Raw genomic sequence first — 25,654 nt, forward strand, 5'->3', positions numbered from 1 at the left:
TGGAAGCTGGGGCCTCAGGGGGTATAGACATACTATACAAACCGCATTTTTAATTAAACGTTTGATAGTAGGCATCATAAATAATAATAATAAAAGTAATAATAATAATAAAACAATTTTTAAAAATTCCTTTGAAAAGATTGGACTGAAAATAAGTGAAAAAGCAGTCAATGTCAAAAACATAAAACTGACAGATCTTCAGAAATCCTGGAGAACTGCTGCTGAAGAACACTAAAAAAATTACAGTAAAGTCTGGCTCCTTAGAAGGGAAATATAAATAGGTGAGAGGTGATTTGCACAATGCTGTATATTCACTGGGATCACATTACTTGCTTATTACTTACTATGTTTTTTTTAACTATGCAGTCAGTCGTAAAATACGATTTATTTTACTTAAGTTCCTTGTGGGTGTCTCTTAACCTTCTTCATTTTGTGGCGTTTTTGTGACAGGTGTTGCCTTCCTGGCGACCTTCAGCCCTTTTTTTCGGTTGTTTGAACAGTTTTTGTCCTAACCGCTCTCCGTAGTCGGGGCAGCACTGGGCTCTCTGCAGTTGTTGTAGAGAGGTGGGCCCGCCCTCCACTAAAACACAAACTAAAGTCAATGTGCAGATAGGTGGAGAGTGTCGGTGATTTTTTTTTTTTTTCCCCGTCTGCCACAACTTAATGGTGAAAGTGTTTGTTGCGGCGCAGATAAACAGAGCAAACAGCTTGGTCGTTTGCTTGTAGACAGTGACAGCTAGCAGTTAGCTAACTCCCAACAGGGGCTAAAAATATTCTCCTGCGAAGTGACCTGAGGTGGACACAGCAGAACAGCTGGTGGGGAAACTACGGTAGGTTTCCGTCGGCAAGCTGTACGAGTACTCATGATTATTTACTAATGGCAAAATTGCGTATGTGTTATTTTAAGTTCTGTGGTGAAAACTTGTTGATTTGGCGGTAGCTTAGCTAGTGGGCGTTAACTAATGGAGGTTTTCTTACTACGTTATGTCTGAAAGCATGATTGTATTTACGTTAGGCGGTTTATGATTCAAGTCCAAAAACACGGCCAGAAGACAGTCCCTGTTTCACCTTTCTGTTTTTATCCGTCTACCGACCGGTAAGCCGGTTAGCCCCACTGCAAAGGCGTTTAGCTTTTTTGCTTGAGTCAGGCTGCTGCTCATCGTGTTAAGATGGTGTTTGTCATGCTGAACAAATAGTTTCATGTAACAGGTTCAGTTTGTATTTAAACATGTGTCACAATAGCCTGTGGTCAGCCTCAGCTTCTTTCTGTGATGTATTGTCTTTTGGATAACTGGAGATCGACTATGGTGTCTATTCAAGAGATCTTCATGTTCATATTTTGTTTTCAATTTGTTGTCAGCAGCATCAAAAGTTTTGTACTGATGTAGATCTGTTAAATTGGAGATATATAAAAAAACAGATAGTTCCACACTGAAAACCACAAAAAAATTAAAAGTTTATAAGACATTAAAGGCTGGATTTCAAAAATTAAATAAAATATTTTCTGGTTCTTCTATTGACTGAAGAACCAGAAAACCTGGGGGGTCTTCCTGCTTCATAGACAAACTGTGTTTCATCCGTATCAGATGTATAAAATTTATAATGGGGGAAAAAAACAGGAGATTACCATGAGCTATTAAGATTTCTAGTGCTGGGGCCCGTTCTTCGTACCTCGCTAAGTAGGTTAGCCGGATTAGATTGTTGACGATTTCGCGTGATCCTGGATCAGTCGGTTCCCCGAAGCTCATCCGGGACTTGCTGTCATAGCAACAGAGCCGTAAGCGTAAACCTGCTCGGGAGCAGGTTTACTTTATGTAAACAGGATTAGATCGCGGCCACGCAGGTATGTCCGCGTCATCATACGAAAGCAACAGCGATATTCCACCACTGTTTCACCATAAATAAATAACATCAATGTAACTAAAGACAATGCAGCACCTGATCCATTTATTGATTTCACACAGGTCATTTCCTAAAAAAGGGAAATGTACTATTAACATTCTATTACATGTATGTGATTATTACAGATTTAATTCATATTTCAGAGTAGCAATTGTAAATTACTTCGTGTAATCAAGATGAGAGACCACGGCTATAAAAGCGAAGGTGGATTTGGGAAGCCTGTCGCAGCCATGTCCTGTCCGTATACGCGAGCCACCCATTGCGGAAGGTGCAAGATTGATAAGGAGAGTCCTCAGAATTCAGCGTATATTGCGGGATAGACAGGATCCTTTAGCTCAGCGCGACAGTGTGCTCATAGAGAGATATCGATTTTCCCGTGAGGGTATTATTCACTTAACCAACTTGTTGACGAGGGGGTGCAGGACCACCACCTGTCTTTTTTTCCTCTGCCCTTTTCTTGGTTGCTGTTATAAACAAACAGATTATTCCAGGGTCTCTTTCCAAGAGACTAAAAGCAATATAAGTGATAAATATTACCATTCTGTAGGATATTCTTATATTTCACTTTTACCTGTTCCCATGTTCTAGTGGGTCCTGTCGTGGCTCTAATGTGAAAGAGGATAAAATATAACATATTATAATATAATGTAATATAATATTGGATAATATAGTGTAATATAATAAATCTACCCTACCGCCTACTGGTGTTGGCCAGAGGGGCCGATGGCGCGATATGGCAGCCTGGCTTCTGTCAGTCTGCCCCAGGGCAGCTGTGGCTACAACTGTAGCTGCCTCCACCAGTGTGTGAATGTGAGAGTGACTGAATAGTGGCATTGTAAAGCGCTTTGGGTGCCTTGAAAAGCGCTATATCAATCCACTCCATTATTATTGTTATTATTAAATTACTTACGAGTTTAATTTGTCAGCAACTTCCTGCCAGCCCTCGCTCCTTGCTTTTGCAGCCTTTGCAGTGTTCCCTTGCGTTCTGATTAAACTCTGAAACTCCTGAAATCCCTCACTCAAGAGTTCTTGCTCTGCTGCCGAAAAATACCGAGCCGAGCGCGCTCCGTCGACATTTTCGCCGACCAATCAGAGGGTTGCCGATCAATGTTTCTACTATCGATGCGTGGCCCCTTTTACGACACCCAGTGATGTCACATTACTGCGTCCAGCTGTACTAATCGTCAACAGCAGGTGTGTTCGGGGAACCGGATTAGCGAGCTCACGGTTAGCGCGATGATTTGATCTTGGATGTGTCATTTGATCTTGGATGTAGTAAGCGACGTACGAAGAACGGGCCCCTGATCTCTGCCTACAGTCTGTTTGTCTCTTCAAGTCTTTTTCTTGTTTCTGAAAGATCTTGCTTTATGCTTAAACACATAATGGATTGTTCTTTATTTCCAGTGGCACTGCAAAAAAAACGTGAAGCACCATGGGCAACACGAGTGACAGAGTGGCCGGAGATCGGCATGGTGCCAAGGCCCATCGCTCAGACAGTGGCAGCAGTTCCAAAGACCAAGAACCCAGCAGCAAGATGGTGGACAGCACAGATGACCCCAACACCTTCAACACACATGGACCTGAATCGAAGGTATGCAGATTATAATATTGAAACACATTTGTCTTCCACACCACTTCCTCAGATTTGAAAGCTTTATTTTCTCAAAACAGCTTATATTTGAGATTTATATGTTTACTACTTTCAGGCATCAGGAGAGAAAGAATTCACCCCAGATTTGGATGATCTGGTTAAAACTGGTCCTCAGGCTCGCCCCACTGTGATCCGCTGGGCCGGAGGTGGGAAGGAGGTCTACATTGCTGGTTCTTTTAATAACTGGAACACAAAGATACCGCTAAATAAAAGGTAAACAGGAAGTGGATAACGGTACGTTATCACATTCATTATCTTTTATAAGTAAACCTGTAGCTTGAGAGTTTGTAGATAAACGTTTCGGATATTGCACTAATACATTCTCTTACTTTCTCCTAAGCCATAATGATTTTGTGGCAATTCTGGACCTGCCCGAAGGAGAGCACCAGTACAAGTTTTTTGTAGATGGACAGTGGGTGCATGATCCATCAGAGGTACAGTAGCTTCATTTTTTTTCCCTCCATTAACTTATTCATGCACACTGCATTTTGGCATGGTGCAGAGACCTCTGACAGTTCAAAAAGGAAGGGACACATTCCTTTGTGGAAATTTAGCATTTAAGTTTCATCCATCTTGTATTGTGTTATCCTCACAAAATGTGGACTTTGAGACCTCAGAGGGACTGAAAAGCTTTGAAAAGCCCTTCTATTCGGTGAAAGCTGCTAAATAGCTCTTTTGCCTTAGGGAAAACTGTGCAGGAAACTGCTAATTTTACACATGCTTCCTCATTTCCTCTGTGATGATTTCTCTCTTTTTCGGCAGCCGGTGGTAACCAGCCAGATGGGAACTATCAACAACTTGATCCATGTGAAAAAGTCTGACTTTGAGGTGTTTGACGCCCTTCAGGTCGACTCTTTGGAGTGCTCCGACACGTCAGGTCAGCCTGCTCCGTTATTGAATTATTTAGTCAACTAAAGGTAATCAGCATGTGTAAATAGTAACTGGAAAGTGCCTTGTCATATTGCAGCATGCCTTTCCTGACCTTGCACTTACAGTCCCAGCAATTTAAGTCTTAATACAGCTCCCAGGAAAGGAGTTGAATAATAAATGCCAAAATAAATACAACAATAAAGAATACAGCTTTTTTATTGTTGTTGTTAGTGTTTAATTGGTCAGTAGCTGTAGAGTAAAGTGTGTATGTGAAATGTCATATAAATGTGATTGCTGTATCTTTAGACCTGTCCAGCTCTCCTCCTGGTCCGTATGGACAGGAGCAGTATGTCTTCAGACCTGAGGAGCACTTCAAAGCCCCGCCCATCCTCCCGCCTCACCTCCTTCAAGTCATTCTCAACAAGGACACCAATATATCTGTGAGTATCTACACCTTTCGCACCTTTCTCTCAGTTTACAAATCAGATAGAATTTTTTAGACCCTGATGTGACTCATCTTTTCGTGTTACTGTTTTCTTTGTGACTTTTCCTCCTACTGTCTGTTGTTAGTGTGACCCTGCCCTGCTGCCTGAACCCAACCATGTCATGCTAAATCACCTATATGCACTTTCAATAAAGGTAGGTTTACTTGCAGCAGAATGACTCATGACTCACATTTTCACGGAAGTTAGTAGTTGCTCCCCTACCCTCTTTTTTTCTTTTTGTTAAATGTTCCAGCACATTTACATGAACATGATTTTTAATCATATCAGTTTTATATCAGTTCTTTCAGTCCTTGTGCAGACAAAGGGAAGATGTTCTGCTTTAAAGGGGGAAGCTGGTAGGGGTGGTCAGTAGGGGTGGGGGAAAAATCGATACTGTGTAGTATCGTGATATTTTGTTTGCTAATAATGTATCGATACAGGGACAGCAGAAATCGATATTTTGTTACAAAAAAAGTTTTTGTGCTCTGACTTCAGAGCATGTTGATCCTTTTTCTGAGCAAGAATCCTGACACTGTCCAAATGTGTTTAACTTTTTTTATTGCAGCAATAAACAGGACAGTTTACTTATTTTAATTTAAGACATGTTTTATTTTAATTAAGTTTAAAACTTTTTTATTTAATGTAAAATTATATTTTGTTTTAATTTACTTTCAAATTCTTCAGTTGCTGAAGGGCCTGCATAGTTTTCATATTGCATAGTTCAGAATAGCTATAATTGTACCAGATGGTTTCAGTTAACTTGGACTAGACTGTAATACAAACCGTTCAGTTTGTCAACAATAAAACTGAACTGAGAGAAAGACTGAGTCCGAGACTTTGATATTAGATAAAATGAATATTGATAAAGTTTACCTTTATGTACAGAATCTGAATATCGCAAAATATTTTTAGAAATTGCAATAATATCGTATCGTGAGTTAAGTATTGTGATAATATCGTATCGTGGGATGTTTGGTGATTCCCACCTCTAGTGGTCAGTGGTGTGAATCGTTTCACACCACTGACCACATTCAGAACTTACTTCTACAGTTCTCTTGCATTATTTTTATTATGTTATTAGCTAATTGATCAGTTAGGTGGTTCAATGTGAGCCAAACCTGTGGTGAGGTTTGTGGTAAATCGCGTATTCAACAGTAATCCAATATGTACGTAGTTGGTACTTTCACAAATTGGAGCATATTGCATTGTTCTGATGCTTTGGATCCAACTTAATGACAGCCTGTTTTTGATTGTTTGTTTGTTTGTTTGTTTGTTTGTTTTTTCCTCTCCTGGTTAGGATGGAGTAATGGTGCTGAGTGCGACTCACAGATACAAGAAGAAATATGTCACTTCTCTGCTTTACAAGCCTATCTAAACCTCAGCTCGGGTTCCCCCCAGTGCTTTTAGCAGCATGTTTATAATCTGCTGTGGGTTGTTTTTTTTGTGTTTTTTTGTTGTTTTTTTTTGTTGTTGGTTTTTTGTGCGTGTGAGTCTGTGTTTGTGTATATGCGTGTGTGTGTGTGTGCGTGCGCGCTTGTTGTTACATTTAGCTATATCTTGCACTGAAACAAGTTTACAGACGAGCTTAGAGGCCCATGGCTGTGACTTGGGTTTTAATCAGAATCAGAATCAGAATACTTTATTGATCCCTGGGGGAAATTATTTTTTGTTACAGATATTTGTTACATTTGTTACAGTTATTTTTTGTTAAAGAGGCTGCACTTCTGTCTACATAGGGCTCTAAACAATAGTAGCGAAGTGTGTGTGCCAGGTGTTGGAAAAAGCAATGAGAACCATATTGTGGCTTTTTACCGTTGACCTCTACGGACGGATAAGATCACTGTGTGTATTCAAGCGTTTGCTGCTCCTTGTGATTCATAATCATGTTTTCTGGGGTGCGAATCCTTGTTACACATGCCTTTTTTTCAGGTAGAGAACCTGTAAATGATATATTACGTTGGATTTTGGGTTTTAATTCAGTTGAGTTTGAATTTAATCAGTGTTGAGTGATTGTATTCACCTTTCCACTAATTCCATTAAGCTTTTAGCTGAGTAAATGGTGAATAACAGGAAGACTTAAACTGGCACAAAGTCTAGGTCAACAGGCTGATGCGAAGAGCAACAAATTTAGCATTGCTTGAACTTAAAGTGCAATAAAAAGCAGAAATACTACATTTTAGCTCAACCCACAAGTATCATGTTTATTCTTGTTTAGCAAGCAGCAGGAACATCAGGTAGTGCTCAAACGTTTGCAGCAACTTGGAGCTGTCCTTGTTTGTGAAAGAAAAGCAAATTTCTTTTCATTCAATGTGACATGGAATTGATTAGCAGTTAATGGTTAATTAATTTATAGCTGATTGTCTTTTAGTGGTCTGTCCACATGTGTGTACAGAGGCACATTCTTTTGGAAAGAGAGAGGCTTTGGCGACGCCATAGCAACTTCCAGTTGCTAGGGAAATCTGTGTATTTCCTAACCAGCTGAAAGTGGTTGCTGGTTTTCTCAAATGTAGTGCTATGCCAAAAACCATCATGTGATTACTTTGTTCATAGATTATGACAGCTGCCATAGTTTTCAAGAAAGATGCTGATTTGTCTGCAAACACTTGATAATGACTCACCGACTGTTGTCCTTCAAAGTGAAAGCTATGACTTAGTGAGTGACTGAGGCTTAGCAGTCAGTTTCACAGCGACTGCCAGCAACCACACACAACAGGTTGTGCAATACTAATTTTTCCCTAACAACCGGTGGTTGTCAGTTGGTCTCCAACTGGTGTCTAGGCCCATGTAACTGAGGCCTAACACGGTCAGTCAGCCTTTTAAAACAATGATAACTTTGTATTAGTGAATACAGTTTGCCGGTCAAACAAGAGTGAAGGTTTCTACAATAAAAGAGCGAACTGTATTTATGAAAACTTTGTTTGTTATTTGAAAGGTTTTAATTATATTAGCTTCAAAATCAAATCTGACTTTCTTTAAAAAAACAAGGACATTTCTGACCCCAGTCTTTGGCTCCTGGTTTGTAGTTTTAAAAAGATGCAGAACCCACAGTTGGGTTTGATGCCGTTGCTTGTCATTCAGTGGAATCTGCCACATACATTTCAGTATATGGTAAAGTTTTGGTCGCAGGAGGAGTACTCACCTGTTTTAACTGGGAGACCCACTTTCCATATGATGATGGTCAAAGGTCATTTAGTTCTGCTGTTGCCTTGATGTAAGTTTTCGAGCACTTTACCGTTCTTTGAGCAGGAGTGTCGATGTAAGCTTTTAACTATGCAGCAGAGAACGCGTGTACTGTAGCTTCTCTGGACTGCAGGATCTGATTTAGTCTAATTAAGATATTTTGCTGTGCTTTGTGTGTATCTGTATGGAGTTGTATTTATCAAACAGGATTACAGGAATGTACTGTATCTGTTACATGTACTGTATAGTTTTATACAGAGGCCTGTACACGCGAACAGTTTCACCTTGCTGCTTGGTATTGATTGCCCTTATAAAGATACATGTGGTGCACATTTAGAAAATGAGTGAACACGCACACCTCAAACAGTAGCCAGAGACACGTCATCAGATGAATCGACATGAGCAGAACTCAAGTGTTGTACAAAGTTTGCTTACCATGTGTATTCATAAAAGCATTTGAAGCTAATCTCTTTTTTTTTTTTTTTTTGGTATGGTGGCTTTAAACGTTGTTTTCTCCACTTTTTCAGTTTGGTGTCTATTTGTCTGCATCTTAAGTACAGTATATACCAACATCTGGTAAACTCCAGACTTGTAAAAGGGGCTTTCATAAATCCTGTTGGGTGTACAAGTGTTTTGTAAAAGGTAAGGCTAGCTAGGAAGTTTTGTCCAAAGAGTTTCATATGACAAGATGGCAAGGGATTGTGGCAATGCAGCCAGATTCCCAGACATGGATTAAGTCCTAAATTCAAAGAAGATCCATGTCTGGTAGACTTGGCTGTTTTAAGGTTGAAACTGAAACTTGAATTTTACAGCGGTTTCATGAATGTTTTTAAAAATGCTTTGCAGAAGCAGTGTAAGGATCAACTGTACAAGGTTTTACTTGTTTGCATATAAATCAAAATAAAGAGGGTGCACTGATCCCATTTCCTCTGTCTTCTCTTTAACTTGACTCTTTATTGTATGTGTGGATTCGTGGTTAAACATCTGTCCTTAATACCTGCTTTATTTCAGCCACTTAATTTTAAACCACTGGAGATAAAGTTAGAGAGGGTAAGATACACATGCACAGATGAGGGATGCTGAACAAATGGGATGAAGGGTTGAATTTGGTGCTGCAGGGCAGGAGGAAAGGAGGACAACAGAGAAGATTCATGATGTAGTGAAGGAGGTGTGACAGACGATGCTAGGGATGCGGTGAGATGGAAGCAGGTGATCCGATACCCTAAAGATGACTTGATCTCAAACCTCTCACCTTGTTGCAGTGACGAGTGCACCAGGTGTTGGTTCACTCTGACATCACTCTTATTTGTGGTGTTTATCAAATCAACTTTTCCTACTGGTAATAGAAAAAAACAAATTCAAATCAATTCAGTTCTATTTATATAGTGCCAAATCACAACAACTGTCATTTCAAGGTGCTTTATATTGTAAGGTACCACAGTGGGAGGGGAAAATCCCTGCTACTGGTGATCTGGATGTAAAACAAACAGAAGTAAAAGATTTTAAAGTGTTTTTTAAAATTTTATTGTTTCCCAAAATCTTTCAGTGGTAATACTTTTGCCAACACAACACACGGTTAACTCATCAGAGACAGGATCCTGAAGAGTCCTGCATCGGCCTTCTAGTTCATTATGCACAAACTCAGGAAAAAAAGCTGCACCAATCAGAGCACAATATACATATGCAACTCAGCACCAACAAAGCATTATTGGTTCCCTCCTCAACAAAAAGGCTTTGTTTACGCTCTTATAAGGTGCTCTGTGAATCAAACACGTCATAATCTTTCCAGTCACTGGCTTTTAATTTTATTTACAGTACACAAATCTTCAAAACATTTTACCACTTTTTGTAAAACTTGGCAACTTTTGTCTTTTTTTTTCTGAAGACTCGAGCGCAAACAAAACCTAATTTGGCAGAACTCAGGTAGACGCTTGTCGAAGGCCATTTCTACCACCGAGAGCGGACTTAAGAGGCTCTCGAGCTAAAATTTGAAGGCAAGTAAAGCAACATCAATCAGAGCTTCGTTACAGGTGGATGGCATTGTGATCAGTGTCGTAAATATCACGAAGGCATAGTTTACTTAGCAGACAGCCTATATATGACTAAGTGATTCAAAGTGACACAAACCTCTTAGCGTACACTGCATGGAAATCATACATCGCAAACACACTTAGAATTCAATGATGTTTAACATCAAAATAAAACATATCAAGCTATTGCACAGCTACCCAGGTAATCAACTTTGCAAAAAAGCAAATGTTGGATGTTTCCACGCACGCACTCACACAAAACATCATCCAGAAAAGCAGATTTGTTTGGGGGGAGGGGTTACAGCATAAAATGGCAAATGTACAGCAAGAAAACACACCAAACTAAATGTGAAGTAAGTGAATTATGGAACAACGACCCCACCAGCAGCCTGCCAAAGTTTGCATCATCCATATTGCCGTTGCCATGGGAATGCTAGGATGGCCTGAACCAAGAGAAATGGCAAAGACAATAGCATATGGCCACTTGGTTGAGTTTTTTTTTTTTTGGTCCAATAAAGGAGCTCATTTCTGTCACACAGTTCTAAATTAAATGAACACAGCTGTCTAACGGTTACCGTCTCTGTGGTTCAACAGGCCCACCCAATAACTTAACACTTGTGTAACCCCACCGACCTGATCCAACTGGGGTTTCGCCATTCGCATGGATAAGGCAAGTCAGAGTGAAGTACAGAGTTCAAAGTTCAAACTTTGGCAAGTTTTGGCGATCCCCTGTTCCATAGCCTAAATTTTCAACATTTACAATCTCTGTCATGCATAAACACTCGAGAAAAATAAGTATAATCGTAACACCGTTTGTCACCTAACATCAGTATGAGCGTGAATGATAATAATTCAGTGTTGGGCAAAGAAGAAATAACCCAGTGCAGCATAATCATTCAAGAAACTATATCGTTATTGCACATGCTCGTATGAGAACTCCTGCAGAGGAGTGAATACGCGTGTTTAGCCTGGTTCCATTTGAGTACTCAAATCTTTTTTTTACAAACTACAGTCCAGCGTGGAAATCAGAATCAGCCAGCTTCACAATTCTGTGACTTGTTTAGCATTTTTCAGTTTGGAGTTGGATGCCAGTAAAGCACCTCTGGGGTCTAAAAGAGGACGTTTGTGACTGAAATGGAACCTTCCTGTTCAGCTGTTTTTAAGCCTCGGCTAATGTCTGACATACCATTCATGAGCTTCCTCCACAAACACAGATATAGCTAGTAGCAAACTAATAGCAGTGATCGACTACCTACTGTACATTCCTCCACTGTGTGTAATGATACATTGTCAGTGTCATTTTTCTTTGCATTGCATTTACAAGGTGTCCTTTTTAATTAGAGTGCCACAAGAATAAGTACTTGAGTTTCTGTGGCAGTCAAAGTTGAAGCTGTCTTGTCTTTGAGTGGGCTGGGTTCCATCACACACACACACACACACACATATATGTATGTGTGTGTGTGTGTTCGTGTGTGCAGAATTCCTTTCACAAGCCATTTTAAACATGCATGAACATCTCTTCCATCCACAGGCTGTCTGGCTCTCTCTCAGGGATGCCTTTAACGCAGGTAAGGCGGTGTGCATCTTTAAGCTGTCCAGTGATGTAAAATCTTTACCTGATAAATACCCAAATTCTTTCTGTGTAACCCGGCATCTAAAGGCATCCTCGACCACTTCCGTCACATCAGTGAAGCCTTCATAGGCACATTTTAAACACCTTCTTCTGACACACACACTACAAGGCAAACTGCTGACTGTATCACTCAAAGACAATAATACACGTGTTGGTGGGGGATGTCACAAACAGTGGAGTGGGTGAGGGGAATCAGGTAAGCCTCCAGGTGCAGACTGCACTGTGTACACAGTGCCTGGAGGAGGAAAGGACTGAAGCATCTATGGCGGTAAAGAGCAGGGCTTGTGAGGGGAAAGGTGGGATTGTGGGTCTTGGCTATTTCAGCATAGAGGTCAGAGGTCGTAGCATTTAGGCTGGTTCTTTGAAAGTCTAAAGCAGGCATTGGCTGCTGCGCTTTCTTGCTGCCGTACGCTGACTGGCCCTTGTGACTCCAGAAGCACCACCGGCCTTCAGGAAACTGCGATCAGCAGGCCGCTCTCTGGCAGCACCTCCTGGCTCTTCAGCTGGATTTTTTATTTTTTGAGGAAAAGAACAAGGAGGAAATGGGAATGTTATTAGTAAACAATCCTTACATACATAATACAGGTGAATAAAACTGACCAGAGCGATGAGATGTTGACTGAATAGTTTGACATTTTGGGGAACACTCTACTCCCTGAGCCAGAGGTCTCTTTCTGTTAAAAGGAAGTTCTTCCTTCCCACTGTTGCCAAGTGCTTGGTCAAGGAGGATTTTCAGATTGTTGGAGTTTTCACTCTATTATTGTACAGTCTTTAGCTTACAACTTAAACCTGAACTTAAAAATGAATCTTCCAGATCTCTCAAATTCACAAATTAACATTCAGCTTGATAAAAAAAAAATGCTATCTGTGAACTGCACACTGCTACTTTCTGCAGTCTTTGCTGGCGAGTCTTTTTTTAGACTGCTCTGTAAAATATGATGCATAAATCTCATTTTGAGAAAAGCTGTAAAAAGTCCTCAGTGTTTCCTTTAATTAAGCTTGGTTCCTTAACAGCCTTATTTCTTTCAGATGGTTTTCATCTGCTGTGGATAGGTTTATAGGCCTGCCACTTTTTTTATTCTCTTATTCTGTCCGGTTTCCACACTGCACAGCATTTTGAGAAATGCTAAGAAATGCTAGCTCTGTGGGAATCACCTTGTTGGTGCAAAAATACAATTTCCCACCCATAACATTGCTTTATCTTTGGTGTTTTATATAGATTCAACTAAAGAAATGAAAACAAATGAAGTATTTTTGTGATAAGCTGCTAGTCACGAATTGACTGAAGATATTGTTTGTTATGTGTAGATACAACACTGATTCATCCACTGAGTTTAGGTGTCTTTTTTGGCCTTGGATGATTCATAGGTCAGTGTCGAGAGACATAACATAACAAAAAAGCAGCAAGTCCTGATCTGTAAATACAGTCAGTCCACTGGACTGAAAATGAGTGAAAAAGTACTGTAATTAATTACTCAGAATTAAAGGTATCATCACAGATGTGCTGGATACCCATGTGATGTGTATGCACCATTTTACAGATAAAACTTTTATTTCCCAAAATGTCCCACTATTCTTTTAAAAACAAAAGCAGGAGGGGATTGCTGTGTAAAATGTTAGCAGTAAGAGAAAATCCCCAACTCCTTGCAGATGGAAAGCTGAGGATGAAGAATGATACATGAAAAAGAAATGCTGTCCATCTTTCACGAAGACACACACACACACACACACACACACACACTCAGCTGAGTGCTGCGTGTCTGTTGGCAATAACGAAGCAATCGAAACTTCCTTAAAGTCATCACACAAGTTTGTGTGCACATCATTCAGTGACGCTCGTGCAGCATACATACAGAATGGGAACTATGAGTATGTGCAGTTATTTTTGCACTCACACTGGAAGCTGTAAACAGACTTAGCCTGAACACTAGAGGCACGCTGATGTAAAACAGCGCTCAGAACAATTCAAGAACGACTCGGGAACGACTCACGGCCTTTTAAAACTCCTCCTCAACCATCATCACTTAAAAAATACATCCAGTTGTCATCCAACTCCAACTTTCTCTATAGTCAACAAAGCAGTGTGTGGTCAGCTTGTTTTATACTCTGCACCAGAATCACCTCCACTATATCCCCTGTTACATTTAATGAAAAATGTAATTAAATACTAAAAATGCAAGTCGGGATGGAGTTTGCTGTTAGACAGGATGGTAAAGCTGTGATGATTAGAAAAGGCAAAACTCCACACGCAGGTAAAAGCTGCCCCAGATTACATGATCATCGTCACTTCAGGAGGGACGAACTATGTCATCTAATAAAACATGTATCTGGGACAACGTCTACCTATTTACAAGCGCACAGGATGTCAGACAATTACCAGCATAAGGAGAGGAAGAGGAGGAACTTAGAGAGGAAAGTCTCAGCTTATTCGTCTGGGTGAGGAAGGGGGGGGTCATGGAAAGGAAGAGAGGAGACCAGGGAAGGGGAGAGAAGACACAAGGTAAGGATGAAGGAACAGGTGGGACAGAAAAGCCAACAGTAATGAATTTACAACACACATCACAACACGTAATCCTGATTAACACAATACTGTGACCTGTGGAATACAAACACAGATAAGCTAAGAATATGTAAGTGATGTAATCGAGGCTGCGCACATGGCTTACCTCTAAATTTGTCCTTGCTTTTTTCAGCACATCACGAGTCCTTGATACTGTAGAAAACAAGGACAATGTTTCTTTTTTGTTTTTATTGCATTACTTAAGAATAATAATAATAATAAATTTTATTTAAAAATAGCGCCTTTCAAAGCACCCAAGGACACCGTACAACAAATAAAAAACTGGAAATATGCACAATAATAAGAATAACAGATAAAAGTTAAGAGCATACAGAGGTTTAAACATGAGCAATTTTAAACAGATGAGTTTTGAGGATGGACTTAAAAAGAGGGAATGAACTTATATTTCTGAGGTCAGGGGGTAAGGAATTCCTTATGATGTTATTCCATACAGCTGTTTTTGGTGGCATGCGTCCCAAGGGACCATGAACCACCTCCTTTATTATTTCTGAACTCTAAACAGACGACATTTCCGAGAAGGGACTAGCATTGTTGTCTGCTGAGAACCTCTCTGTATCTTACTTCCCGTTACTCATACCTTATTAGGCATCAGTAAAGGGATGAGTACACTTGACCGTCCCACATTCCTGTTTCTCTCTCACACACACATACAAACACACACACACATGCACGTAAACACTCACGCTGGCTGACTATGAAGTGCTCCATGCTCTCCTTGGTGCGGCTGGTGCTCCTCAGTCTTTGTATTGTCCCCTTAAGAACTTCTTCTTGTTCAGACACACGCAGTTTCAAGGACAAGATTTCCTCCTGCATGCACTGCTCCTGCATGCACAAGTACATACAGATATACTCTGTAAACATTTATTTTAACATAAGTTGTTTGATGCTATTAAAGGCCAAATAAACAAATAAGATAATGCGTAATTTTAAAACCTTCTTAAGGTTCTGGATGGAGGGATCCGTGCTGGGAAGAGCTGCTCTCCAGAACATCTTCAGCAGAGACGTTGCCTCCTCCAAGATCTGCCTCAGAGTCTTGGTGTTAGACAGAAGACTCCTAACACATCCGTAATCCATAATCTGCAAACACAGCTCAGTTAGTTACTCGTGCTCTGTGCTCAATACTTTTTATTTTCAGTTGTTGCCGACTGCTAGGATGGTGAAAACACACCAGCTCGCTGCTCTGTTTCTGGTTTACATCCAGCATTGGTGGACCGAGGCAGGCCTGCAGGGTCATCTCCATGCGCTGGACGAGGCTCCGGCCCTCGAGGACTTGCTGCTGCAAAGCACTGAAGTCATCCACGTGACCAATGGCGTGACGACCATGACGGTTCGCGAATGATCCATCGGGCGCATCCCCCTCCAGCTCAGAGTGTGGATCAAGAGGGTCTGCTGGTGACAAAAGAGCTGGATTGTATTGTGGAAGGACTTCGAATGAAGCGGTTTTTAAATTTTTATTTTATGGAAATTAGAATTCCTTCAAACTACTCAGTAACAAGCACACAAACCAAAAGTGCAGTTATTGTTAGAAAGCAAATAAACCTTCTTCATATTAAGTCAAATTAAGTTGCAGTAACTGAAGTTAAGTCACACCATTGGCAGTGCTATGGCTGTCATCCAAGTCTGAGTATGGAGGACCAGGAGATCCACAGTTAAAGAGACCAATGTCCCTGACTGGTGGAGATGGAGCTGGGTCTGCGGAGCACACAGATAGGCAAACAGGCTTGGACACACTGCAAACTTTAACACTGCACACTGAACGTCACAGGCATTTTACACTGTAGCATGATGGAGTCATGCCCAGTCATGTCTCACCATGAAGCAACTGACGTCTGTAGAAGTTTTCCCTCTGAGGGCTGGCAGTGAGAGCAGAGAGCGAGGGAGTCCGAGGTGAGCCCACGCCCAGCTTTTGTTCCAGCTGCTTGTGGAGCTCCAGCTGTTTGAGAGCGCTGTTCTCCTGGACACTGTTTTGCAACTGAGCCCGTAGACTCCTCACCTCTCCCAACAACTCCCCCAGCTCTACTGGTAGAACTGGTACCTCGCACAGGTAGCCTGAAGATGAAAGACAAAATGCACAAACATGAGAACGTGTTAGGCACAGCTGTGCTTAGGTGCTGCGAGGGGTTTAGAGGGTTTTATTCTTTCCTCCTTTCATATTTGTCATACGTTAGAGCTTTTCTTGAGCTGCAAAGAATTCTGGGAATTCCAATTCACAGAAAAACATCCAGTGATTTTTTTTTTCTTTTTATAGCCCATTTATCTGTTTGTTCATGTACCACCAGATGGCACCAAAGTAAGGGACACTGGGACCATAGACAGACAGACAGACAGACAGACAGATAGATAGATAGATAGATAGATAGATAGATAGATAGATAGATAGATAGATAGATAGATAGATAGATAGATAGATAGATAGATAGATAGATAGAGCCACAAACATGAATCAATTTTATTGGAATTCCACGTGAAAGACCAATACAAAGTGGTGTACACGTGAGAAGTGGAACGAAAATCATACATGATTCCAAACATTTTTTACAAATCTGTGGCGGAGGCGTGGCCCCGGGCGCAGCTGCCGGGGAGGAGTGGAGCAGAAGGCTCAACAGGGCGGCGCTGCGAGGCCGGTAAGAACAGCTGATGGTGTTTATGTACTGATGATGGTCTCCCTCCGCTGTGTTTATAGTGAGACGGGGAGGAGCGGCGAGAAGATCAGCTGGGCTCGTGAGCTGTCAGGCTGTGCGACTGAGTCAGCTGTCAAAACAAACAAATCAATAAATGTGGAAATTGGCAGTACATACCGGCGTGTGCGTGTATTTGTGCCTGGTGTATTCCACAAGTGGTGCCAAAACCCAGTAAAGTGCCGGTGGGGAAATGTCCGACCCACAGGCCGCGCCACCCGCCCAGCCCCTGCAATACTTGGCGCAGATGCTGGCGGAGATGGCGGCGATGAGCCGGGATCAGGCGGCCGACCAGCGTGCCCACCTGGCCGCGCTGCGGGAGCAAACGGACCGACAGACACAAGTTCTGGAGCGGCTGGTCGGGGCCGCTGCCACGCCGAAGCCCTCGCCACTGTCGGTGACGGTGCCCCGGATGGGGGACGGGGACGACCCACAGATTTTTTTTGGAGACCTTCCGTGCCACGGCGGAGGCTTGCCAATGGCCGCGGGAGGAGTGGGCTCCGCGGCTGCTCCCCCTGCTGTCTGGGGAGGCACAAACTGCGGCCCTGAGTCTGCCTCCGGCGTCAAGGAGCAGCTTCCCGGATGTGAGCCGGGCGGTGGTGGACAGGCTGGGGCTCACCGCCGAAGACCATCGCCGGCGGTTCCGGGCCTGTCGGCTGGCTACAACGGACCGACCATTCGGCTGGGCCCGGCAGCTGCGCGACGCGGCGGTGCGCTGGCTGCAGCCGGGAACATCGGAGGGCGAGACGGAGCTGGTGGACAAGGTGGTGCTGGAGCAGTTCACGGAAGGATTGCCAGCGGAGACGGCGAGATGGGTCCGGTGCCACCGGCCCGCAAGCTTGGAGGTAGCGGTGACGCTGGCGGAGGACCACCTTGCCGCTGGAGCAGGGGAGTCCGGGGACGCCGGACGGAGGCCGACCAAACAGGCCCCAGTGCCGGCCCCGAGCCGCCGTGTGCCGGCACCAGGGCTGGCAGAGCGGCTGCCGGCGCTGAGCCCCACTAACCCTTTCGCGGCGATGGTGCCGTCCAGGGGAACCGAGCCGAGTGGAGCCGCCCCCGAGCCATGGAGGGCAGCACAAACGCCGGGGCTGGAGTGTTGGAAGTGCGGGGAGCCGGGACACCTGAGGAGGGATTGTCCGCTTATGGAAGTGGGGCAGGTGTTCTGCGTTGCTGGCGCCCCAGCACCCTCCCCCGGTCCAGGAGGGACATACAGTATTCCGGTAAGGACTCGAGGGGGTATACGCCAAGCGTTGGTGGACACGGGCTGCACACAGACCCTCGTGCACCAAGGCTTGGTTCGCCCCGGGGCATTATTGGAGGCAGAATGGGTGGAGGTGAGGTGTGTTCATGGTGATGTGCACCGGTACCCCATAGTGCCGCTGCTGCTAAAATACAAGGGCCATACACATAGGGTAACGGCGGCGGTTAGCCCGCGCCTGTCGCACCCCCTGATTCTGGGTACCAATTGGCCGGGGTTTCATCAGCTACTGGGGCAGTACGCGGGGGTGCGATCACGACCGGAAGCGGGGTGTAGCGTGTGCGCGGCATTCAGCGGTGACGCGGGGTCGTCCGACACCGACTCCGGGGGGGAGGAGCCGGCGGGTCCCTCACGGGACGTCCCGCCGGCCCCGGAAGTGTCCCCCATGGGTGATTTCCCACTGGAGCAGTCTCGTGACGGCACCCTACGCTCAGCCTTTGACCAAGTGATGGCTATTGATGGTCACGTGGTGCGCCCTGAGGCCGCGCAGACCTACCCGCGTTTCGTCTTATTAAATGACCGATTATATCGAGTGAGTCGTGACACTCAGACTGAGGAAACACACACCCAGTTGTTGGTGCCGCAGGGCCGCCGGGAAACGCTTTTCCAGGCGGCCCACTATAACCCCATGGCAGGGCATATGGGCTACGAGAAAACTCTGGAGCGAATAACGGCCCGATTTTATTGGCCTGGCATCCGAGCGGATGTGCGCCGCTGGTGCGCGTCCTGCCCGGACTGCCAACTTGTTAACCAGCCGGCCATACCGAGAGCGCCTCTGCGCCCTCTCCCCCTCATTGAGGTCCCGTTTGAGCGCATCGGCATGGACCTCATCGGGCCGTTTCACTGGAGTGCACGCGGTTACCGCTTTGTGTTAGTCCTGGTGGATTACGCAACGCGGTACCCGGAAGCAGTTCCGCTGCGCACCATCTCGGCTAAGAGTGTGGCGCAGGCACTGTTTCAGGTCATCTCCCGAGTCGGAATCCCGAAAGAGATACTGACTGACCAGGGCACGTCGTTTATGTCTCGTACACTGCGGGAACTGTACGAATTACTGGGCATTAAATCTATTCGGACCAGCGTCTACCACCCTCAGACTGACGGGCTGGTGGAGCGGCTGAATAAGACCTTAAAGTCCATGATTCGGAAGTTCATTAACGAGGATGAACGCAATTGGGATCACTGGCTAGACCCTCTGTTATTTGCAGTGCGGGAGGTGCCCCAGGCCTCCACGGGATTTTCTCCCTTTGAACTGCTTTTCGGCAGGAGGCCACGTGGGGTGCTCGACCTGATTAAAGAAAGCTGGGAGGACGGTCCGAGCCCCGCCAAAAATGAGATTCAGTACGTGTTGGACCTGAGAGCAAAACTCCACACTTTGGGGAGGTTGTCACGGGAGAATTTGCTCCAGGCTCAGCAGCGTCAGCAACGCCTGTATAACAGAGGGGCTAGACTCAGGCAATTTTCACCGGGGGATAAAGTGCTTGTGTTACTCCCTTCTTCCAGCTCGAAGTTGCTCGCCAAGTGGCAAGGTCCCTTTGTGGTCACACGGCGTGTCGGGGACGTGGACTATGAGGTCGCTCGGTCGGACAGGGGAGGAGCCGCGCAGATTTATCACCTCAATCTCCTCAAACAGTGGCGAGAGGTCGAAACCGCTTCTCTGGTGAGCCTGGTGAAGGAGAGAGATGAGTTGGGGCCTGAGGTGCCAAATTCTATCATTCCCACCTCCCTCCCTTGTGATGACCATCTCACACAGGCCCAGAGAGCGGACGTTGTCGCGTTGCAACAGCGCTTTGCGGACGTGTTCTCCCCCCTGCCCGGCCGGACGTCCCTCATCGAGCACCATTTCGTGACGCAGCCCGGCGTGACGGTGCGTTCACGGCCCTACAGGCTCCCGGAGCATAAGCGAAAAATCGTGCAGAGGGAATTGGCGGAAATGCTGAGGATGGGAGTAATAGAAGAGTCGCACAGCGCCTGGTGTAGCCCCATCGTTCTGGTGGCGAAGAAGGATGGGTCTATACGGTTCTGTGTCGACTATCGCAGGGTGAACGAAGTGTCACGCTTTGATGCCTACCCCATGCCTCGGGTCGACGAGCTCCTGGACCGGTTAGGCACGGCCCGCTTTTTCACGACGCTGGACTTAACCAAGGGCTATTGGCAGATTCCCTTGTCTGCCGAGGCCAGGGAGAAAACGGCCTTCTCCACTCCGTACGGTTTGTACCAGTTCGTGACACTCCCGTTCGGCCTGTTCGGGGCCCCGGCCACTTTCCAGCGTCTCATGGACCGGGTACTGCGTCCGCACGCGGCGTATGCTGCCGCCTACCTGGATGACGTGATCATCCACAGCGACACCTGGGCGGAGCATGTGCTGCGGGTGGCCGCGGTCCTGGAGTCCCTGAGGGGGGCGGGGCTCACGGCCAATCCGACGAAGTGCGCGGTTGGACGGAGGGAGGTGCAGTATCTGGGGTACCACCTGGGGGGCGGGCAGGTGCGGCCACAGGTGGAGAAGACGGCGGCTATCGCATCCTGCCCGCGCCCCAGGCCGAAAAAGGAGGTGAGACGGTTCTTGGGGTTGGCGGGTTACTATCATCGCTTTGTGCCGGGGTTTGCGCAGCTAACCAGCCCCCTGACCAATCTCACTCGAAAGGGTGCCCCGGATCTGGTCCAGTGGACGGGGCCGTGCCAGGCGGCGTTTGTGCGAGTGAAAAACGCTCTCTGTGGGGAGCCGCTGCTTCACACTCCTAACTTTTCCCTCCCGTTTGTTCTGCAGACTGACGCCTCGGACAGAGGGCTGGGAGCCGTTTTGTCTCAGCAGGTGAGGGGAGCTGACCGCCCTGTCCTGTACATCAGCCGGAAGCTAGCGGAGCGCGAGCGCCGGTACAGCACCGTGGAGAAGGAGTGCCTGGCCATCCGGTGGGCGGTCGGCTCCCTGCGCTATTACCTCCTGGGACGCTCATTCACCCTCTGTTCGGACCACGCCCCGCTGCAGTGGCTCCACCGCATGAAAGATGCCAACGCCCGGATCACCCGGTGGTATCTGGCATTGCAGCCCTTTAAGTTCAAGGTGATCCATAGGCCGGGGGCACAGATGGCGGTGGCCGATTTCCTCTCTCGCTCGCGAGGGGGGGAGTTGGCTCGGCCGGACGGCTCCCCGGCCTCGAACGGGCGGTGGGGGTGTGTGGCGGAGGCGTGGCCCCGGGCGCAGCTGCCGGGGAGGAGTGGAGCAGAAGGCTCAACAGGGCGGCGCTGCGAGGCCGGTAAGAACAGCTGATGGTGTTTATTGTGATATTATTCTGTTATTATATGTTACCTTATATATGTAATCAAAGTAGTTGAATTAGAATACTGCTGTAGATCACATTATACCCTTTAATATAGAGTGTGTGAGCTGTATGTAGTTTAGTTCTCGTTATACTTTTGAGTTAAAAGAACATATTCACATATTAGTTCATTAGATAAATGTGCATCACTCTGTATCCTTGATCTGCTGGGAATGTGTTACACTGTTTTCTTGACATGCTTAATTGTTGAATCATGAAGAGAAGGTTGTAAGCAGGAGATTCAAAGAATTGGGAGATTTCAACATTATGTACTGATGATGGTCTCCCTCCGCTGTGTTTATAGTGAGACGGGGAGGAGCGGCGAGAAGATCAGCTGGGCTCGTGAGCTGTCAGGCTGTGCGACTGAGTCAGCTGTCAAAACAAACAAATCAATAAATGTGGAAATTGGCAGTAAATACCGGCGTGTGCGTGTATTTGTGCCTGGTGTATTCCACAAAATCAATAACTGAAAAGTGGGGTGTGCGTAATTATTCAGTTCCCTGAGTCAATACTTTGTAGAACCACCTTTTGCTTTGGGTGATCAGCTCAGTCAGATTAGATGGATTTGTTTGTGAACAGCAGTTTTCAGATCTTGCCACAGATTCTCGATTGGATTTAGATGGACTTTGACTGGGCCATTCTAACACATGGATATGTTTTGTTTTAAACCATTCCATTGTTGCCCTGGCTTTATGTTTAGGGTCGTTGTCCTGCTGGAAGGTTAACCTCTGCCCCAGTCTCAAGTCTTTTGCAGACTCCAAGAGGTTTTCTTCCAAGATTGCCCTGTATTTGGCTCCATCCATCTTCTCATCAACTCTGACCAGCTTCCCTGTCCCTGCTTGTGGCAAACTGAAAACGGGACTTCTTATGGTTTTCTGTTAACAATGGCTTTCTTCTTCCATAAAGGCCAACTTTGTGCAGTACACGACTAATAAGTTGTCCTATGGTCAGATTCCCCAACCTGAGCTGTAGATCTCTGCAGCTCGTCCAGAGTCTCCATGGGCCTCTTGGCTGCATTTCTGATCAGCGCTCTCCTTGTTCGGCCAGTGAGTTTAGGTGGACGGCCTTGTCTTGGTAGGTTTACAGTTGTGCCATACTCCTTCCATTTCCGACTGATCGCTTGAACAGTGCTCCGTGGGATTTTCAAAGCTTGGGAAATCTTTTTGTAGCCTAAGCCTGCTTTAAATTTCTCAATAACTTTATCCCTGACCTGTCTGGTGTGTTCTTTGGATTTCATGGTCTTATTGCTCCCAATATTCTCTTAGACAACCTCTGAGGCCGTCACAGAGCAGCTGTAGAGCTGTTTTGTAAAGAAGAATGGGCAAGGATTTCAGTCTCTAGATGTGCAAAGCTGGTAGAGACATACCCTAAAAGACTGGCAGCTGTAATCGCAGCAAAAGGTGGTTCTACAAAGTATTGACTCAGGGGGCTGAATAATTACGCACACCCCACTTTTCAGTTATTAATTTGTAAAAAATGTTTGGAATCATGTATGATTTTCGTTCCACTTCTCACGTGTACACCACTTTGTGTTGGTCTTTCACGTGGAATTCCAATAAAATTGATTCATGTTTGTGGCTGTAATGTGACAAAATGTGGGAAAGTTCAATGGGGCCGAATACCTTTGCAAGCCACTGTATATATCTATGGTAGGATGTTGTGTATAGCTAATTTGATAGACTGACCTTTGTTGGCCTTTGTGCTGGAACACACTCGATCATAGACGTGTAGTTCGCTCTGCAGGGAGTGGATCAGTTCCCTGCTCTCACATAGCTGCTGCTGGAGTAGTGACACCTCGTGCTGGAGCCTGTTAATGCACAGATACGTTATAGTAATAAAACAGTTAGCGATGATGTGAACACGCAGACAGACACAGCCATTATCTGCACACACCTGTTGGTTTTCTCCTGCCCCGCCTGCCGCTCCTGCCTTAATGTGTGAATCTGCTGTCCCTGCTCCTGACTGTGGGCCTGAAGCCGTCTGAGCTCCTCCTTCCACTGCTCAGCTTCCAGCTCTGATTGCTTCAGGCGAGCGCGTGCTGTAAACACCGCCTCCCTCAATTGCACCACCTCCTCACTTGTGTCTGGGAGCATAGGAGAGACTGAATGGGTTTATTTAAAAAAACAAAAAACAAAACAAACTGTCTTAAATGTCTGTTGCCTTTATACTGAAGTACCTGTGCTGGCCTGCAAGCGGGACTGCAGACCCAAGTTTTCTTCCTTCAGGACTCTGATCTCATTGGACAGCTGAGTGACTGTGTCCAGTCCCTGAATATAAATGTTGGTTGGAGCCCCTGAAAAAAACCCCACATTGTGTCATTTTTTAGAGACAAAGAAGCGCCGATGTTTGTTGTTACTCAAGTGTGGAAAACTGCATTACCTCCATCACGTCCAGTGGTGGCCAGTTTTTCCTCAAGCTGTTGACGAAGCCTCTCATTGGTCCTAATGGACTCCTCCAGGCGTTGGCGAAGGCACCTCACCTCCTGCAGGTGTTCCTCTATCAAATTTACCCCTGAAAGAAAGTCATATAATAAAATGTTGTATTGTTCATTCAACTAAGAAGCTCTTAAGTTACATAAATATTCCAAAAATAAATTCACTGCATTTGTGTGTCACACCTGTTTGGCTGCTTCCTGGTTGGTGCGCAGATGATCCAGAATAACTTCCGACGAAGTTTTCCATGTCCCACAAAGGCCCCCCTGACATTAAACCTGAGTCAGACTTCATTAAGTGGCCTGTAGGGATGCCCCCCAGCTGGTAGGGTTGAAAGGCATGATGGGATAGCTGGCTGTAGCTTGACAGGCCATGCTGGTTGTGGTGATCAGGTGAAAGGGTGAACAGAGCCTTGTCATGAGGGCAAGGGAAGCCTGTAGCCAGCCATCCAAACACATGTACACACACACACACACACACACACACACACACACACACACACACACACACACACAAAAATTGTCAGAGATCAGTCAAACATTCTATACAATTCCAAGTGTGACTGTAGTTTCAGACAGGTTTTGAGTATTTTCCACACATGGCACACTCTCTTTGGCCCCTCACCCCTGTTCTGCTCATTCATCTGTTTGTACAGCGTGTCCAGCTCTGGGCGAACAGCCATCACAGAGAGAGCTCTGGGCCGGGGGTCAAACATAACTTCGTGACCCCAGCCGTCAGGGCCAGAGGGGATAGAGAGGGAGGAGGAGACAGGCTCACTGAAAAGGGCTGGAGGAGAATGACAGGACACATACAGAAGACGAAAGGATGAGGAGGAAAAAAGAAAATGATCTTTGCAAGTCAACAGCCGTCTGTGACTCCCCTACCTCTGGTCAAACCCACAGCGGCTGAGCAAAGCATGTTGGGACAGCTGCTTGAAGACTTGAGGAGGCCATGAAGAGGAGGAGGAGGAAGAGGTGGTGGGATAGAGGAACGGACTAAAAGAGGGGAATGGAAGGTGAAATGATAGAAAGATGCATTTCACAGAAAGAGAGATTAACATCAACAATACCTTCCGGATCTGATCCGAGTCCTGGCTGCCGGAGTCGGTGTTCCTCCTGATATTCCCTGGTGTCCAAATCAGAGCACAGCTCCAAGTCTTCATTGGTTTGGTACTCATCGGACACCAAGGAGGTCCTATCTGATTGGTCCGTAGTCTCAGAGAGGGCATGGCAACTGGACGGGGTCTCGGGACGGTGCTGCAGCTTCGTGTGGAGTGATTCGATGATTTTATCTTTCTGCTGCAACTCCTTACTTAACCTGCATGTGGACAGAAGGTCATGATATCACAGTGAAACTGAACTCTGACCTTTGAGATATTAAACCTAATCACTTTCATTTCATTCTATTACACATTTATGTGTTCTTTGTAGGAATTAGCCTCCGAACTCTTGAGTCATGATCAAAAAAATGTTTTTTGAGTTCAAGGTTCTGATGAAAGTCTAACTAGTTCCTCCTCGAATCGAAGTAAATGCTTTTACATTTGCTTATTGGTCAGTTTTTTCATTTGGATGCACAGAAAACAGAAAACGCATCAACATTGAGGGAAATAGGAAAGGAAATTTTTTTCCAGTAATATTAGA

At 45.3% G+C, this 25,654-nt stretch overlaps 2 protein-coding genes and 1 long non-coding RNA gene across 14 annotated transcripts in view; 2 read left to right on the plus strand and 1 right to left on the minus strand.

The window, feature by feature from the left end:
- Nucleotides 1-534: 534 nt before the first annotated feature.
- Nucleotides 535-8,093, plus strand: prkab2 (protein kinase, AMP-activated, beta 2 non-catalytic subunit). The gene is made up of 8 exons (XM_085389383.1): nucleotides 535-830; nucleotides 3,307-3,493; nucleotides 3,609-3,766; nucleotides 3,894-3,987; nucleotides 4,316-4,430; nucleotides 4,730-4,863; nucleotides 4,994-5,062; nucleotides 6,206-8,093. Exons 2-8 carry the CDS (start codon nucleotides 3,335-3,337, stop codon nucleotides 6,281-6,283), a joined length of 807 nt encoding a protein of 268 aa, XP_085245509.1. The 5' UTR covers nucleotides 535-830; nucleotides 3,307-3,334; the 3' UTR covers nucleotides 6,284-8,093.
- Nucleotides 8,094-9,596: 1,503 nt separating this feature from the next.
- LOC146648235 (myomegalin) overlaps nucleotides 9,597-25,654 on the minus strand; it is a 56,722-nt gene continuing 40,664 nt past the window's right edge. For 4 of the 12 annotated variants that reach the window (XM_085389843.1, XM_085389844.1, XM_085389835.1 and 1 more), the window contains 16 exons: nucleotides 25,084-25,331; nucleotides 24,899-25,009; nucleotides 24,639-24,800; nucleotides 24,200-24,448; nucleotides 23,962-24,093; nucleotides 23,759-23,875; nucleotides 23,476-23,683; nucleotides 23,268-23,389; nucleotides 16,145-16,381; nucleotides 15,923-16,024; nucleotides 15,501-15,721; nucleotides 15,266-15,409; nucleotides 15,016-15,154; nucleotides 14,418-14,464; nucleotides 14,129-14,183; nucleotides 9,597-12,254 (listed from right to left, as the gene is read on the minus strand). In XM_085389843.1, the coding sequence (XP_085245969.1) occupies nucleotides 12,121-12,254; nucleotides 14,129-14,183; nucleotides 14,418-14,464; nucleotides 15,016-15,154; nucleotides 15,266-15,409; nucleotides 15,501-15,721; nucleotides 15,923-16,024; nucleotides 16,145-16,381; nucleotides 23,268-23,389; nucleotides 23,476-23,683; nucleotides 23,759-23,875; nucleotides 23,962-24,093; nucleotides 24,200-24,448; nucleotides 24,639-24,800; nucleotides 24,899-25,009; nucleotides 25,084-25,331 (2,428 nt within the window). In that variant the 3' untranslated portion in view covers nucleotides 9,597-12,120. The remainder of the gene's footprint in view (nucleotides 12,255-14,128; nucleotides 14,184-14,417; nucleotides 14,465-15,015; nucleotides 15,155-15,265; nucleotides 15,410-15,500; nucleotides 15,722-15,922; nucleotides 16,025-16,144; nucleotides 16,382-23,267; nucleotides 23,390-23,475; nucleotides 23,684-23,758; nucleotides 23,876-23,961; nucleotides 24,094-24,199; nucleotides 24,449-24,638; nucleotides 24,801-24,898; nucleotides 25,010-25,083; nucleotides 25,332-25,654) is intronic. The other 8 variants (XM_085389845.1, XM_085389836.1, XM_085389837.1 and 5 more) reach the window with 7 other exon arrangements.
- Nucleotides 21,333-21,998, plus strand: LOC146648236 (uncharacterized). The gene is made up of 2 exons (XR_014908554.1): nucleotides 21,333-21,519; nucleotides 21,887-21,998. It is a non-coding gene; the product is annotated as an uncharacterized LOC146648236 (long non-coding RNA).

This window comes from Rhamphochromis longiceps, linkage group LG18, assembly GCF_057381845.1.
Source record: "Rhamphochromis longiceps isolate RC_006_pf linkage group LG18, R_longiceps_female_GT1.1, whole genome shotgun sequence".
NCBI classification, from domain to species: Eukaryota; Metazoa; Chordata; class Actinopteri; order Cichliformes; family Cichlidae; genus Rhamphochromis; species Rhamphochromis longiceps.